The 16,166-nt window shown below is 43.8% G+C and overlaps 1 protein-coding gene across 2 annotated transcripts; it reads left to right on the top strand.

The window, feature by feature from the left end:
• The first annotated feature begins 2,005 nt into the window (after positions 1 to 2,005).
• On the top strand, positions 2,006 to 16,166 carry ube3a (ubiquitin protein ligase E3A). Of its 2 annotated transcripts, none has more exons than XM_018750157.2 (11): positions 2,006 to 2,370; positions 4,964 to 5,008; positions 7,351 to 7,664; positions 8,743 to 9,992; positions 10,740 to 10,884; positions 11,180 to 11,385; positions 11,861 to 12,025; positions 12,322 to 12,477; positions 12,581 to 12,654; positions 12,796 to 12,939; positions 14,316 to 16,166. In XM_018750157.2, exons 1-11 carry the CDS (start codon positions 2,294 to 2,296, stop codon positions 14,434 to 14,436), a joined length of 2,697 nt encoding a protein of 898 aa, XP_018605673.1. In that variant the 5' UTR covers positions 2,006 to 2,293; the 3' UTR covers positions 14,437 to 16,166. The 2 variants fall into 2 exon arrangements, with proteins under 2 accessions (XP_018605673.1, XP_018605674.1); XM_018750158.2 differs by having other exon boundaries at positions 2,323 to 2,374.

Here is a 16,166-nt window from a genome sequence, read left to right as displayed (position 1 = left end):
TACAGGTGGCCCCCGATTTAGGATGGATCGGCTTCTGATTTTTTCGACTTTACGATGGGGAGCTGGCGATAGACATTCAGTAGAAACCGTACTTTGAATTTTGAATTTTTCCTGGGCAAGCAATATGTGGCGCAATACTTTCTTGTGATGCTAGGCAGTAGCAGCGATCCGCATTTCCCAGTCTGTCACACAGAGGTGTGTATTAGGTGTATTAAATGCATTTTCGACTTACGATATTTTTGACTTATGATGGGTTTCGCGGAACGTAACCCCAACATCAATCGTGAACCACCTGCACTACATTTAGAATTTTTTTCTTAACAGCATATTTCTAGGCTTCATAAAAGCCAACAGCAAGGAAAAGGGGTTTAAGAGTGTATTGTACTACATTGCGGAACAGCCCCGATCTTCCTCTAGTTTGAGACCATCATCCATTCTCAACATTGACAGCATAACATGCACATTATACAGGGGGTGGACAACAAAACAGAAACACATAATGTATTTATAGTAATTACCATCCTTACAGGGCCACCCTTTTCCTTCAGAACAGCTTCAGTCCTTCTTGGAACGCTGTCATACAAGTCCTGAATTATTTCGTCATTCTTCAAGAAGGATAGCTTCCAGTTCTTTGAGGACTGAAAGAGGTAACAGGAACATCACGATGAAATAGTGTTTGCACCATAGGGTGCACTTGGTTCTGGAAAAATGGTCTCATATTCCTTGGCCATCATACAACCATGCAGAACAATAATCAGATCTGATGACTCCCATGAGATGGCAGCCCATACTATTAAAGATCTCCGATCATGTTTAACAACTGCTAACAGATGATGTTTGTTGAAGGCATCCTTTGGCTTTCTCTAAAAATAAACCCATCCAGAGGTAGGAAATAATGTAAACAAATGAACCATGTGACCATTACTTTTAGGTTTTGTTATCCTTATACCACGTTGACTGTCTTTGCGTTTCGGCCTTGGATACCAGCGGTTTCCAAGTTACAGCCCTGCCATAACTTTCCGGTTTTGCGAAGCTCACGGAGTTCATTTTTTTGTTGAGACTGGATCACAGAGGTGCTGAATGAGTTCTGTGATAATTTTTGACACAGTATTTTTGTGCTACTTAGTGACTAGACTACGCTATGAAGCGTCTGTCTATCGCTGTCGTCGAGCTTTGATTGCGAACGCTGTTCCTCTTTGCCGCCGCAGCTTCTCTACACACGTACTGTTGACACACACTACTAATTGGCAATCAAGTTGATATGACTCACGTTTGCAGCTGTGTGTGTGTGTGTGTGTGTAATACTGACTTTCTTCAAAATTGAACCCATTTTTGTGGTGTTTCCGTGATTTTGCCCACCCGGTACATGCATACATCCATGTGTACACACACGCTACAGGCAGTTTTAGACACCAGTTCAAGTGAAAGTGAACAAACACACAAAACACAGGGAAAACACACAACCTGCACACAAACTAAGCAGAGATTGAAGCCACATACAGCAGCACAGCCCACTAGACACCAATGCTCCCCGCTGCACCACTGTGCATCAGAAATGAAATCACACAGCTACAAGTCCAAAAGTGTACATAAAAAAAAATTATTCTTATAAATCTTGTCTGGAGAAGCCTGTTACACATGGCAGACTCGTCACCGTGATTCCATTACTCCTACAAATTGCTGAGATATTTTTCTGTCACGACTCACTCAAGCAAATCTGTGAGGATTTTTTTTACACAGCACAGGGCACCTTCTCATCATGGGAGGGATTTGCAAATACGAACCCTTAAAATATAGCAAGCAGCTAGTAAATGGAGCAAGGAGAGGGGACACTGCTGGTGTGGGAGAGGGAAAGAGGGAAAGGGGGGGGGAAAACATCATATTGCCAGCGCTCCCGCGCCTTCAGGCGACGCTACAGTCTCTCGCGACCGCCACCGTCCAAGTAAGCGCTCGAGCGCCGCAGCGAACTCGGCGGGTGCAGCCGCGCTGCATGCTGGGATAGGTCGCTTTGTACGCGGCGATCCCCGCTGAAAACCAAGATGGCAGGAATTATTTTGTGTAGCGAAACAGGCCTAAAATGAAACACTAGTTCCCTATACTTTAGCAAGCTTTTTTTTTTTGCACAAAACTCCGCTTCGGGAACGCGCCCGTAGTACAGAAAGAGCCTTAGCTGGAGAATTTCGTAATCCTGGCCGAGCAGGGGGACCTCCACGTCTGAGGCACACTCACACACAACATAGATAGATATACACACACAGACACACACACGCACAACTGGGGGAGAAAGTCTCGTATGAATCCCGACGAGAAGCAGGACTGTGAGTGTGCGCCACCACAGGCCAGGTCTACCCCCACCGGAGGACGCGACAGGTCGGTGAGCGCTCTGGGAAAGGGCCGGGGATTCAGGGGCAGCTAACGGCTAGCAGCTAGCTCGCCTCGGAACGGCTTAATCATGTCACAGCTCCGCGGAGCTAAACTGGCTAAGCTTCACCCCCCGGTGCTTTTACACTTAACTCTTCTGTCTGTAGCTTGTCGACGGTAAGCGGCGGCGGGGGGCGGGGAGAAAAACAAGCGCCGGTGTCGCATACTCTTCACTCAGTGCCGTTTTGACAGTTGCGGCTAGTCGGGCCGGCTAGCTATGCTAAGCTAATCTAGCGTTAGGCCGCAGAGTGCGGCTCGCGGGGACGTGCGCGCTGCCGGGCGCTGTGCCCGCACAGGTAACGGGACACCGCTTTCAGGTGTGTGGCTTTGCACATGTGCAGCGCACAGCTCCCCTCCTCGGGCCGCATGAAGCGCGAGGCAGAGCGGGGCCCTCCCTGGTCAAGATGCAGTGTCATGATCATGGAGTCCCCCCCCACCCGGGCCCTGTCCGCGCGCTGCTGTTACACATTCCCGTGCCGATGGCACGCCGGGGGTGCTCCTGTCGCCGCGGTCGGTGCGGGGGGGTGGGCGCTGTATTTGGAGCCGCAATTGAGCTGAGCTGAGCTGATCTGATCTGATCTGAGCTGTTCTCTTAATAGAGCATCATCACTACTAGGAAAGTTCCCCGGATCTTCTGCGACTCCTGGCCTCCTCTCCCCAGCCGTCGCCTGTCAGTGTAACATTGAATTATCCTCCTCGGTAACGACCTCACTAGTTTTCACAGCTGCAGGAAAAGTGGCTGAGTTGTTAATATAATCTGGTACTTTGTGTCTTGTGGGTTGGTACCCTTTCCAGTTGGGAGGTTTAAATTAAAGTATATCTAACAGAACTCTGTAGTAGAGCAGACTAAGCACAAGTGAAGTAAGTGTGTGTTGTAAATGTGCATTACTTTGGTGCATTAGTACTAAATGTAGGTGTATGCTGTATTTCGGCGTTGTAGTTTGGACTGTCACCTTTGAATTTGAAAGCGCCGGGTTTGAATCCCAAGATCATACAGTAAAATTGACCAACAATATAAAAGGGTAAATGATATTTGAGTTACCAGTGTAAGCTGATTTGGACAAAAGTGTCAGCTAACTAAGGGGGTGCGGTGGCGCAGTGGGTTGGAACGGGTCCTACTCTCCGGTGGGTCTGGGGTTCGAGTCCCTCTTGGGGTGCCTTGCGGCGGACTGGCGTCCCGTCCTGGGTGTGTCCCCCTCCCCCTCTGGCCTTACGCCCTGTGTTGCCGGGTTGGCTCCGGTTCCCTGCGACCCTGTATGGGACAAGCGGTTCAGAAAGTGTGTGTGTGTGTCAGCTAACTAGTTTGTTCTCGTTCATTAATACATCTGATGTTACTGTTTTAGCAACATTGAACAACTGAAACGTTATGGTAAATCTTACTACACAGTTCAAGTACATGTGCTGTAATACAGTTTTTGCTGTGGCATAATAATCACAGGTATCTGAATGACGTTTTGGAACAAGTATCGGAAGTGCCTGAATCTCGCAAAGTCAGTAGCTTTATTCTATTTAGCGATGTGATTGTAAATACCAGCTTTATGATCTTGAAGCAAGTGTAAGTGACAAAGCATGGTGTATGGGTATTTTTAAGCAGTGCCGCCACCACCGTATTCTGCAAGTCTCATTTGAGCCAAAATATTCCTTCTGAAAAGCTTGATTTGATAAGCCCTTCACTGGCACGAGTTGCTGAACTTTGGGTTTATACTGTAAGGATATAATTGGGAAATTAGCTGTAATAAACATTGTCAGTGAGCACAGGGCTGATCCGAGTTGTTGGTCTTCCACCACTTCTGAAAAGAGCATAGAACCCAGAGTGTCAGTAGTTTGCATGACTTGAAAAAAAAAAAAAAGTCCAATAAAGTTCTAATTGCGTGCATAATTTCATAGCTCTGTGTGCCTTAACGGCCGCACACCGGTAATGCATGTGACAAGTTTTCAGTATGACAGTGTGTGATCATGGATCTAATCTGCTCAAGTTGCTATGTTTTGTCAGGGTTTGCATTTTATTATCTATAAAAAAAACATACGTTGTAAGTACAAAGTGCATTTTTGTAAATGAGGTTAGGCTTAACAAATATGAAAAATATTGACATAGAATAAATTGGGTGAAATGCTTTTTTTTCCTCAGGTGTTTCCTGCAGGTATCAGGCTTAATTGTTAAGAAAGTGGACTTGTGACTCAAAGGATGCAGGTTTAAGGCTTAGGCATGCACTTGCACTTGCAGTTTTAAGCTTAAGTAAGGTATTTAACCTCATGTGATGCATGGATTTAAAAAAACAGGAAGATTACTTAAATTCCCAGTAGAAACTGATAGTCAAATACAGTTACTTTCTGATAAACCTATGTAAATTAGTCTGTTTAAATACATTTTGTCCAGAAGTAGAATACTGTAAACTGTATAGTGAGCTGTAGCTTGATGATTTTCCAGAGGTTGACAGTTTGAGGTGAACTGTGCATATTTCCAGGCCTGTTTTTGATTCCCTTTTAGATTCTGTTTTTTAGCACTGATCTTAGCTGACTTTTCTGCACTTTCTTGTTTCAGATCAGTAGAGGAGTCTGACGTAGAAAACCCAGAAGCAAGCCGAATGTAAGTGCTTGTTTTTCCATCATACTGTTGCTCGGTCCTTACATTTTATGTATGTATATACGCTGAGATTTTCAGTACCATAATATACTGCAAGACACAATTAGAAGATTAATAAGGTGTTAATATGTTTAATAAAAACTTTAAGTGTAGCTTACTCTTTTCTGGTTATAAAATAAAAAAACACAGAAATTTCTTTAAGCCATTTAAAAGAGCCTTGAACATTTGAAATATCAACGCATGATTTTAAATTTACTCAGTTTCTTTGAAAGATTTAAACCTGTTACCTTAAATATTTGCTCATTTCTCATCTCTGTGTTATGGATAAGCAAGGTTTTGATGGTTCTGTAAACTCTACTGCTGAAGATTTTACTGCTAGAACTTCAAATTCCTATTGGTCCCTGAATAGTTTCCACAGCAAGATTTTCTATTTTTTAAACTAAGTATTCCATCTATTCGGCAGTCTTTGAGTTGAAAGTGTGTCTGCTCTTGGTGAAGTGCAGCAATTATATATGTTGTATTAAATAATTTTAAGTCGACTTTTTTTGTACTTTGTCTGCTAGTATCTTAAATCTTTCACATTTCTGGAATTCTTGTGCTGAAAGATATATTATGCAGACATAATTTTGAAGTTTATTCAACTCATGATTATAGATGTTTTTTTCAGCAGTAGAATAGATCATTTCCGCATGAAATAGTTTGTATGCATTTGTTGCATTTTAAGTTTATTTTGATTTTAAGTAATGTGTCTGAAACTGACAGCCACACACATTTAATTTGCTTTGAATAAAATCAAATCAGACAGTCTTGTCAAGTAATCAAAACTGTCTTCACCAGGATGTTCTACATATTTATGACAAGACTTGCTGTCATATAAAATCACTGCATCATGGTATTGCTGCATTGTTTTCTAGCCCTGCAGCCAGGCAGAAGGAGGGGGCAGGTGACTTTTAATTTCATCATACATCTTTTGCTATGTCATTCAGAACACGTTTGAAGTTGGATGTAAATGACAAACAGATTGATAAGAAACAATCTGTTTTGGAAATGTCATTTTTGACTATCTGTTCTGTATATCTGTATGTATGATGATACATATTTTTAGAATTAAAAATTTTAGTGTGCTGATGCAAAAAAAAAAAAAAAAACACATAAAGCTGTCTTCTCTTTCTTTTGCTAGATTAATGTTGCATCTGGTTCCTCGGTATATGGTAAAGAAGGACAGAGTCAATTTCAAAAAACCCTTATATTTACTACTGGAATGCTGCAAGGTGTTAAGGGCTTCTTTTAGCATAGACTTTATAAATAATTGGACTCACTGATTTGGTGAGCTTGACTGTGTCTTGAGTTCTTGCTGGATGAAGTATCTAAATGTAGGATTTAATAGCCCTTAACCTTAGTTCAGTTTGTTGAAGACTCTGGTAAATGGCTTCATTTAGTATTCATTTCAGTGTTCAGTTGTTGTTGGGGAGTACATTTACATTTATTCATTTAGCAGACGCTTTTGTCCAAAGCGACGTCCATCTCAGCAAAAGTACAATTTATGCATTACATTAAGAGGAGGAGACATGGCTGCAGAAATGAAAGTCTCAAGCATACCTGGTTTATTACCTACCGCTTGCTGCACCGAGGTTCGTCGTTCGAGTAGGTGCATAAAACACAGGAGTAAAGATGCTAAACTAGATTAAAGCTTTTTTTTTTTTTTTGCTGAGCTTATCATTGTGCTGCATTGGAGGTGTCTTTTTTTTTTTTCTTTTTTTTTTTGGTCAGGTGTTATAAACATATCTGGTATTAAACTGTAAGCTGTTTGTTTTAAACATACTTCAGCTATCGGCTTTTAAATGGAGCCCTGTCTGATTCAGATTTTGCAAAATATTGCACTGGGTACATGTTTGAAGTTCATTTCATTATGAAACAGTTACTCGCTGCACTGTTTCCTCCAGCTCCCCATGATGTTTAAAACCTACATACTTTTCAGAGTAACTGGGTTTTGTTAAGGTACCAAATTGAATCATTGGTCGTCTAAAATATGGGCGTATTGTTTGTGCTGCTATTACCTTCTCTTCATTTTTCTTCAATTTTATGCAGTATTAAGGATTATCCTAATTTTGGTATCTTTCAGTAATGATTTTAATAAGAAATTCCAATAGAGAAAGAGAAATTCTGAATAAAATTGTAACGGTGTAGATTTTTTTTTTTCTTCCTCTCAAAAGATGAAAAATATAGCAAAGAAGAGTTGTAGTAGCCATTGTCTTGAGTGTGACTGTTGCTGTAGTGATGTGACTTGGCCTCCCCCTAAAGGCTCTGCTAATCCTTGTGCCCTTGTGTCTGAATGTCCGGTACAGGAAGCGAGCAGCTGCAAAGCATCTAATAGAGCGCTACTACCACCAGTTAACCGAGGGCTGTGGAAATGAGGCCTGCACGAATGAATTTTGCGCTTCCTGTCCCGGTTTCCGGCGTATGGATAACAATGCGGCCGCCGTCAAGGCCCTTGAGCTGTATAAGATTAATGCCAAACTCTGTGATCCCCACCCCTCCAAGAAAGGGACGAGTTCTGCTTATCTAGAGAACAGTGCCAAGGGAGTGCACCACAACTCGGCCTGCAGCGACAGGACAATGAGCCGCAAGGAGCTGCCTTCTGCCAGGGAGGACTTCAAAGGTAAACGCGTTCCAGAATGGTTCAGTACCCTCCACAGCTGGTACAACTGGAAAAAAGCAGCTAGATGTGTGTTCCAGCATTTCTCAGTGAGTCCATGATGACACGTGTAGTTCAGTGCACTTTTTGATGTGAACAGGGCTACTGTGTGTCACCCTCTGCTCCTCACCCCAAGGTTGGGTGGCTTGGCAGCACCTGTACTTCAGGAAAGATGACTTGCAAAGCAGTAAGGGAAGGTCTTTGTATTGGATTGCAAATTCCTCATACCTCTATAATTAAGTATAGGATCAAACGTGATACAGCTGTGTCTGGGAGCATGTAGGTGACAGGCTTCCAGTGGAACCGAAATCCACACTGCTGCTTTACATCGTGTTGCTTTAAGAGGCATCTATTAGCTGTGTTCAGCTCACCCTGTTCTGTGCAGCGAATGTTGTTCTGACCCAATATGAGCCATGGTGGGTGCCATAGCAGAAAATCTATCTGCTGCACTTCCCGCTTTCCCTGTAGCGCTAGAAATCCATATCTTGCCTTCTGAGCCACACTGAGTCACGGCCTGCTTTCAGTGATGTAAATCAAAATGGATTTCTCTCCATCCTCCTAGTGATGAAAAATAAGCCAGTCCTCCCCAATAGTGCATGTGGTCGACATTCAAGCTGAACATATAAATGATTTTAGTGGTAAAAAAAACTCCTGTCCGAATGCGGCTGGAGCATCTGTTTCAATAATGTGTCCTCAAAATACAATGTACTATTACACAGGTGTATTTCATGTTAAAACAGCATTACAAGCTGTTGCTTGAGGTGTTATGAGACACAACATTCGCACATCATAGTATTGTAGTGGATAGTAGAAAAGTCAGTTTTATTTGAAGTTATCAAAAAAGGAGACCCTGAAAAAGATGGAACAGACTAATGATAAACAATCTCTGATACTGTTCCAGTCTGTAATTGGGGTCACGCTGTCTGGCATTTCTCTTTTAACATAAACGAAACTGTTTTGTCACATCATGCCATGATTTGCAGGTCCTTGATGACAAATGTTTAACCCCCCTGTTAATTTCTGTTGTAATTTATCTTCTCAGATTTGAATTACCTGACAGAAGAAAAGGTGAATGAAATCCTTGAGATTTGTGGGGAGACGGGGGACTATTCCCCTCTGATCCGAGTCATTGGTAGGGTCTTCTCCAGCGCTGAGGGTTTGGTTCAGAGTTTCCGCAAAACGAAACAGCACACCAAGGAGGAGCTAAAGTCCCTTCAGGCTAAGGATGAGGACAAAGATGAAGATGAGAAGGAGAATGCTGCTTGCTCTGCAGCTGCTATGGAGGAGGACAGCGAAGCTTCTTCCTCTCGAATAGGGGAGGGCGCCTCGCAAGGAGACAACAACGTCCAAAAGCTGGGTCTTGATGAGGTATCGGTGGACATTGAGGCTGTGCGGAGGGTCTACAGTAAGTTGCTTGCAAACGAGAAGATAGAAGCCGCTTTCCTCAATGCACTTGTCTACCTGTCACCTAATGTGGAATGCGACTTGACGTACCACAACGTGTACTCGAGAGACCCCAACTACCTAAATCTGTTTGTCATTGTGATGGAGAACAGCAACCTCCACAGCCCTGAGTACCTGGAGATTGCGCTGCCACTTTTTTGCAAGGCTCTGAGCAAGCTGCCACTGGCAGCGCTGGCCAAGCTGGCTCGCCTCTGGTCAAAGTACAGTGCCGAGCAGATCCGCCGCATGATGGAAACCTTCCAGCAGCTCATCACCTACAAGGTCATCAGCAATGAGTTCAACAGCCGCAACCTTGTCAATGATGATGATGCGGTGGTGGCAGCCACCAAATGCTTGAAAATTGTCTACTATGCAAACATCCTGGGTGGGGAGCTGGACATCGACCACAATGAGGAAGAGGACGACAAGCCAATCCCTGAGTCCAGTGAGCTGACCTTGCAGGAGCTGCTCGGTGAGGAGCGGAGGAACAAGAAGGGCCCTCGTGTGGACCCTCTAGAGACAGAGCTCGGCGTAAAGACCATCGACTGCCGCCGGCCCCTTATACCTTTTGAGGAATTTGTCAACGAACCCCTGAATGATGTCTTGGAGATGGACAAGGACTACACCTTCTTCAAAGTGGAGACGGAGAACAAGTTTTCTTTCATGACCTGCCCCTTTGTCCTCAACGCTGTCACCAAAAACCTGGGACTGTACTATGATAACAGGATTCGGATGTACAGTGAACGGCGCATCACGGTCCTCTACAGCCTGGTACAGGGACAACAGCTCAACCCCTACTTGCGGCTCAAGGTGCGCAGGGACCACATCATCGACGATGCCCTCGTCAGAGTAAGTCGGTCCACATGGTTGCAGCTGGAAGTTGTCTCGAATGCAGGCGATGGTGTTTCCAAGGCCGTTCTTTTTTAGTTATATCAAATTCCCCAGATTCTGTGGAGGATGAGGTAGGTGTGTGTATCATGTCTTTCAGTTTTAATAACCTTAGTACTTACATGAATGCCATAAATAGCTCTGGTGTTTACACAAATATGAAAAACCACCAAGTCGATCATTTATTTCCCCCCCCCCCCAGCTCCGCATCAGTAGTGTTTAAATGACTTTTGTTATCAGGACAGGTGTTGATTCACTATTTTTTCACACTTTTAGTGAGGAGGGTACAGCCACAGTCAGGTCAGTTCATTGAAATTGCTGGAATATTCCATGAATTTAGCTAAATTTGCAGTGGTAATTATTTCTAAAATATTAAAATAAAAAATATGACTATTTTTAAAGGTCTTTTTCCAGCTCACCTTTGAAATTCTTTGATTAAAGTGTTCCTGGATTTTGCTTCATATTGTTTGTAGTTATGCTATCAAAATGTCAAGTAAGTGGTTGGTTGAACTCTGATTTACCACCTTAGCACTTTTCTGTGTGTCGTCACATTTCCTTTTTCACCTCTTGTGGATTGTATGTAAAAGAGGGCTTTTGTTTTGGAGCCTCCAGCATTGATGATGTGCAGAACAGCTTGGCATTTCTCAGACCTACTCACCCGGTGGGCCTGTGCCCAGCAGGTTCACCAGTAATTTGTTTTTGCTGTAGCTGGAGATGATTGCCATGGAGAACCCTGCAGACTTGAAGAAGCAGCTGTACGTGGAGTTTGAAGGGGAGCAAGGTGTAGATGAAGGAGGAGTTTCCAAAGAGTTCTTTCAGCTGGTAGTGGAGGAAATCTTCAACCCAGACATTGGTATGATCCATCAATATTTATGACAGATGGGCTAACATAGAAGTAGTTGCCATTCAGGACTTTTACTCTCCCTGGTTTTTTGAAAAAGGCGGGTTGACTCATATTTCTCTCGTGATGCAGGGACTGTCTTTGGGCGTTCTTTTTTGAAATATGTATTCAGGTTACGTTTGTCTGCGATACTGATTTTCACTATCAGTATGATTTCATGAATTGTTAAACTTGTAGTCTTTATTTATAAGAAACATTAAGAGCTCTGGGTCCTGGTAAAAGCAGTCAAACCTTGTGTCTTGTGCAGGAATGTTCACATATGATGAAACGACAAAATTGTTCTGGTTCAATCCATCGTCCTTCGAGAACGAGGGCCAGTTCACTCTCATTGGCATTGTCCTGGGTTTGGCCATTTACAACAACTGCATCCTGGACGTGCACTTTCCCATGGTCGTCTACAGGAAGCTACTGGGCAAGAAGGGGACGTTCCGTGACCTGGCAGACTCTCATCCGGTAACTCCTCAGCCTGCCAAATGTCTTAAGAAAGCAACATGAGGTGCTTCACTTCTTTACTCTATAATGTATTTTTGCATTGGGTTACCAAGGACATGATGCTCTGGTTGTCTAAAGACCTTTCTAAGAGCAATGTGTGGAAATGCGTTATTCTTCTTTATTGTTTTTAGTTTCTGTCTTCACATATTCAGTTGGGGACAGTTGTGCGATTTTACTGATGTGCATTTGTAACTCAGCTTGCAGGGGTAGGGGTTCATGACGGAGAAAATGTCGGATGAATGTCAAGAAAGTTGAGCACATAGAATTAGTTGTTCTGCGTTGACTGTGTGGACATACAGTATGTTTCTGCAGTGGAGCACCTCTGGTGCTCATGTCCTCCACTCCTTTGTGGGAAGAGGAGCAGGAAAAGAGCAAGCGATCCATCCCATCAGAACTGTGGTGGAGCTTCAGTTCAGTCCTCTTGTGTCCTTTGCAGGTTCTCCATCAAAGTCTGAAGGAGCTCCTGGAGTATGAGGGAAATGTGGAGGAGGACATGATGATCACTTTCCAGATATCCCAGACTGACCTGTTTGGAAACCCACTCATGTACAACTTGCGGGAAAACGGGGACAGAATACCTGTCACCAATGAGAACAGAAAGGTGCGCTGCTTCCAGGAATCACTCCACCAGTGAAACAGCTGGAAATGCCTTTGGTTATACTCGTACATTGTTACTGAGGATAAATTAAATCACGGATTTATTCTGAGCAAGCTGCTGTACTGTGCTAAGAACTTTAAAAGTTTATTGTAAGACAGGAGAAGTGACACAGATCATCTGTGTCAAGAAGATCAAGCATGAAGCTGCTGTAGTCCTGTAGATTTTTTTTTCCTTTTTTTTTTTTTATTATGTTTTTCAATCTGTGGGAGAGAAAATGCTGACTTGTTTGTCATCTGCAGGAGTTTGTTGCTCTGTATGCTGAATATATGCTCAACAAAACAGTAGAAAAGCAGTTCAAGGCCTTCAGAAGAGGTTTCCATATGGTCACCAATGAGTCGCCGTTAAAATATTTATTTCGTCCCGAGGAGATTGAGCTACTAATCTGTGGAAGCAGGGTGAGGCTGCCAAACTCTGGAAATAAATCGTTCTGGTGTGTTCACGTGCATTTTTCCTAACACCTGCCTCCTCTGTCTGAAAATTGTTCTGCACAAAACCCAGAACCTAGACTTTCAAGCACTTGAAGAAACAACAGAGTATGACGGCGGTTACAACAGAGACTCCCGCATAATTAGGTAAAGGGACATTTTGAAAGTGAAATGGCAAGTGTTCTGCTTGGATGTGTGCCACACTCTTACCACGTTCTCAAACGGCAGCTTTAGAAGCCGAGAAGGGAGTGTAGCTGGTTAATTGTGGCTGTTTGTTAATTTCCTCAGGGACTTCTGGGAAACCGTTCACTCTTTTGGGGAGGAGCAGAAGCGGCTCTTCCTGCAGTTCACCACAGGCACAGACCGCGCGCCTGTGGGAGGCCTTGGCAAGCTCAAGATGATCATTGCCAAGAATGGCCCTGATACAGACAGGTAAGATGCGATGCTGGACCGTGGCACGACTCGCTGCTTCTGGCCACGAGTGGGGCAATTGTGGGTTTGGAAGGGTTGGACAGGATAACACAAATAGCCAATCACATATTCATATCAGTGACCTAACAAGGAGTAGAACCAGCCTTTGAATTCAGAACAGCTAAAATCTTCCTTGGAATGCTGTCGTACAAGTCCCAATCTGTGTGTAGTGTGGGATGTTATGCCATTCTTTGGCTTCTCCAAGCGTAATGGATGTAAGAAATGGGGCGAAAGGTGACTCAGAAGACAATATTATTTTGTGTGTTGCTCAAAGGTCCAGCTTTGTGCTCCTTACGCCAGGTTACGTGTCTTTGTGTGTCGGCCTTGGATACGAGCGCTTTCCGAGTTGCAGCTCTGCCATAATTTCAGATTCCAGCTTTGTGAAGCTCATGGTGCTCAGTTTTTCTTGAGAATGGGTCACAGAGGTGCTGATTCAATCCTGGTGGTAATTTTTGAGGCTCAACTTCTGTGACATTTTGCAAGTATCCTGTGAAGTGTCTGTCTCGCTGTCAGTGATCTTCGACTTGCGACCACTGTTCCTCTTTGCCGTTGCAGTTGAGCGTGTGCTGTCATTATTTTTGTGACTCTTCCCCTTAACACATGTAAGAAATTCATTTTCCATGTGCTACTTCTGTTCTTTTGTCCACTCTATTTTTTATAGTCAGTCCATTTACTGTGCAGTGATCTCAGCAGCTGCAGTAGTGCAATCGGTGCTCATTATGATTTTATGTTGACATAAAAAATTGAATGAGAGAACAGTGTGGAAGGTTGATAGCTGGAGGAGCACAGTAGGACTTCCTGAAGAGCTGCAGCATGATGCTACGGTGTGTGAACGTTTGCACTGGGGTTTAGGGAGGATTTGGGATCCAAAGCCTCTAGAGAATGTTCACTTTTTTTGGTGGCATTGTTGCACAGTGGGTAGTGCTGATAGCACATGGCCCCTGAGCTGTGTTTCTGGATGTGGGTTCAAATATGCCTCAGCCTGTGTGGAGTGTGCAAGTTTTTTCCTGTGGGTGCTCTGATTTCCTCCCACTGACTAGACATATTTCAGATGAACTAGTGACTCTAAATAGCTTGTTGTGTGCTCACGTGTGTTAGTTACACTGCACTGCTATATAGTTGGGTCAATGACCGTAGGTAGTATATTTAACACTGTAAGTCCCCTTGGATGAAGCTATCGGCTAAATACGAGGTAATAACCACAATCTGTCGCTTTGGGGGAAAGCGCCTCTTCAATGAATATAATGTTCAATGTAATAAATGTGAATGTGTAGTGACTACTCCAGTGTGTGGTGCTGTGGGTGGAGCTGAATGCACCCCCCCCTTCCACCCTGCAGGTTGCCCACGTCCCACACGTGCTTCAACGTGCTTCTGCTGCCCGAGTACAGCAGCAAGGAGAAGCTGCGGGAGAGACTGCTCAAGGCCATCACGTACGCCAAAGGGTTCGGCATGCTGTGAGGAGCCAGCGCCGAGAGGGAGACGGCTCAGCGCAGAGAACTCGGCACGCCCAGACGCACACCGAGCAAGCAAGAAAACAAACAAACAAACGAAAATAGCGCAAGATTCAGGAGGCGCAGGTGGTTAGAAGGGTCTCGCCTCCTAGCCTGCCTCCCAGCCCAGATCCACACGCGTCGGTTCTGCCGGGACAGCAGAGAAACCACACGAAACCATCAAACTGTACTTTCCCCTCCTCACCTATCGCCGCTTTCTGTATCCTCCCTCTCTAGTTTACACAGAAGCAATTTTTTTCTTATTTATTTTAAGGTTTAAATTTGGGGTTTTTTTTTTTTCTTTCTCCCTCCTTCCTCCTTTGGGTGGAGTAGGTTGAGAAGATTTGACGGTTGAAGATTTAAAGATTGCTGTGGAAAATGATCATGCAGTTCTGGAAAAGAGAGTCTGTCTGTACGAATAACATAGAGAAAAAACAGTTTTAGTCTCCTACTGCTACTTAATTTCTCCTTGAAGACCCCTGTTGGGTGTTGAGGCTGACCGCCATTCTTGTCCCCCTGTAACAGGGCACATGGGAAATGAGGGCAGTGTTTGGGGTCTGCAGTGTGTTGGAGTGTGACTTCATATCCACAGCACTTGGTGAAGCGACCCATCCTAAACACACGCACGCACGCACACACCATATTACTGTTGTGTCGTCATTTTTGCTGGTCTAGTCTAGTGTCTGTAACGGCAAAATGTTTCCACGCAAACAGACGTGGTTTGATGAGCAGAAAGATGAAATGATGCATATTACTGAAGATTTGAGATTATTGTTTAGTGTTTGAACGTGTGTAAGTGCACTTAAAAAAATTCCGAATGTTAGGGAAGTCTCTTGCCTGCCTTTTACCATGATCATTTTTAAGCCCCCCCGCAGTGTTTTCTCAAGGACAGGACACATTATTGTCATGGGCTGTTTGCTCTGGTTTGAGGGTCTCTATTTATTGTGTAACTGCATCTTTCATAAGGCCTTTTCAGGCAATTAGTGCTGCTACTTATGGCCAGTGTCCCTCAGCTTTAAAAGTCTTTTTTTCCACACTTAGGTTTGATGTACAGTGTAAGGCACTGGACACCCCGCTATCCAAGAGGCATTTACTTGCCAGCCTACGCTTTCTGAAGAGGTTTTGTGTGGAATGTTCTTTTTTTCCTTTTCTTTTTGGTTTTTTTTTTTTTAAAGCGCAGGACCTCCGACTGAAGTTTTGAACAAGCCAGTTGTGGATGTTAGTGTCCAGTTGTTCGCATCACAGTTCCTGTGGCCTGGATGCTGTACCAGGTCTCAGCACAACTAGCTGCTTTACCTGAACCACTATGCGGAAACGGGCAGAGAGCACATTGGAGATGTCACTCCTGTGTTGTTTTCATGGGACAGCGTCCTTTGCCGATGTGCTGTCGCTCATCTGTTTGTTTTTTTTTTTTTTGGTTTCTTTCTCAGTTTTAATTTCATGTACCTGTGGTTTGTACTACTGCGAATTCCACGGATCTGAAGCGTCGGAACTCTGGAGCTCAAAAAAAAAAAAACAAAAATGTGACATTTAGGCAGATCTCCTAAGGGACACACCTTTAATTGTTTGTAGGTTTATTTGAACAAAGTTATCCCCCTCCCGGTTAAAAAAAAAAAAAAAAAAAAAAAAGATTTAAAAACTGCAAAAAGTAACATGTGGTGTGTAAACATGATGCTAAATAAAAGTGACTGCATTTTT

The sequence above is a fragment of the Scleropages formosus genome, chromosome 1, assembly GCF_900964775.1.
Source record: "Scleropages formosus chromosome 1, fSclFor1.1, whole genome shotgun sequence".
Classification (NCBI taxonomy): domain Eukaryota; kingdom Metazoa; phylum Chordata; class Actinopteri; order Osteoglossiformes; family Osteoglossidae; genus Scleropages; species Scleropages formosus.
This window is presented reverse-complemented; position numbering and strand designations above follow the sequence as displayed.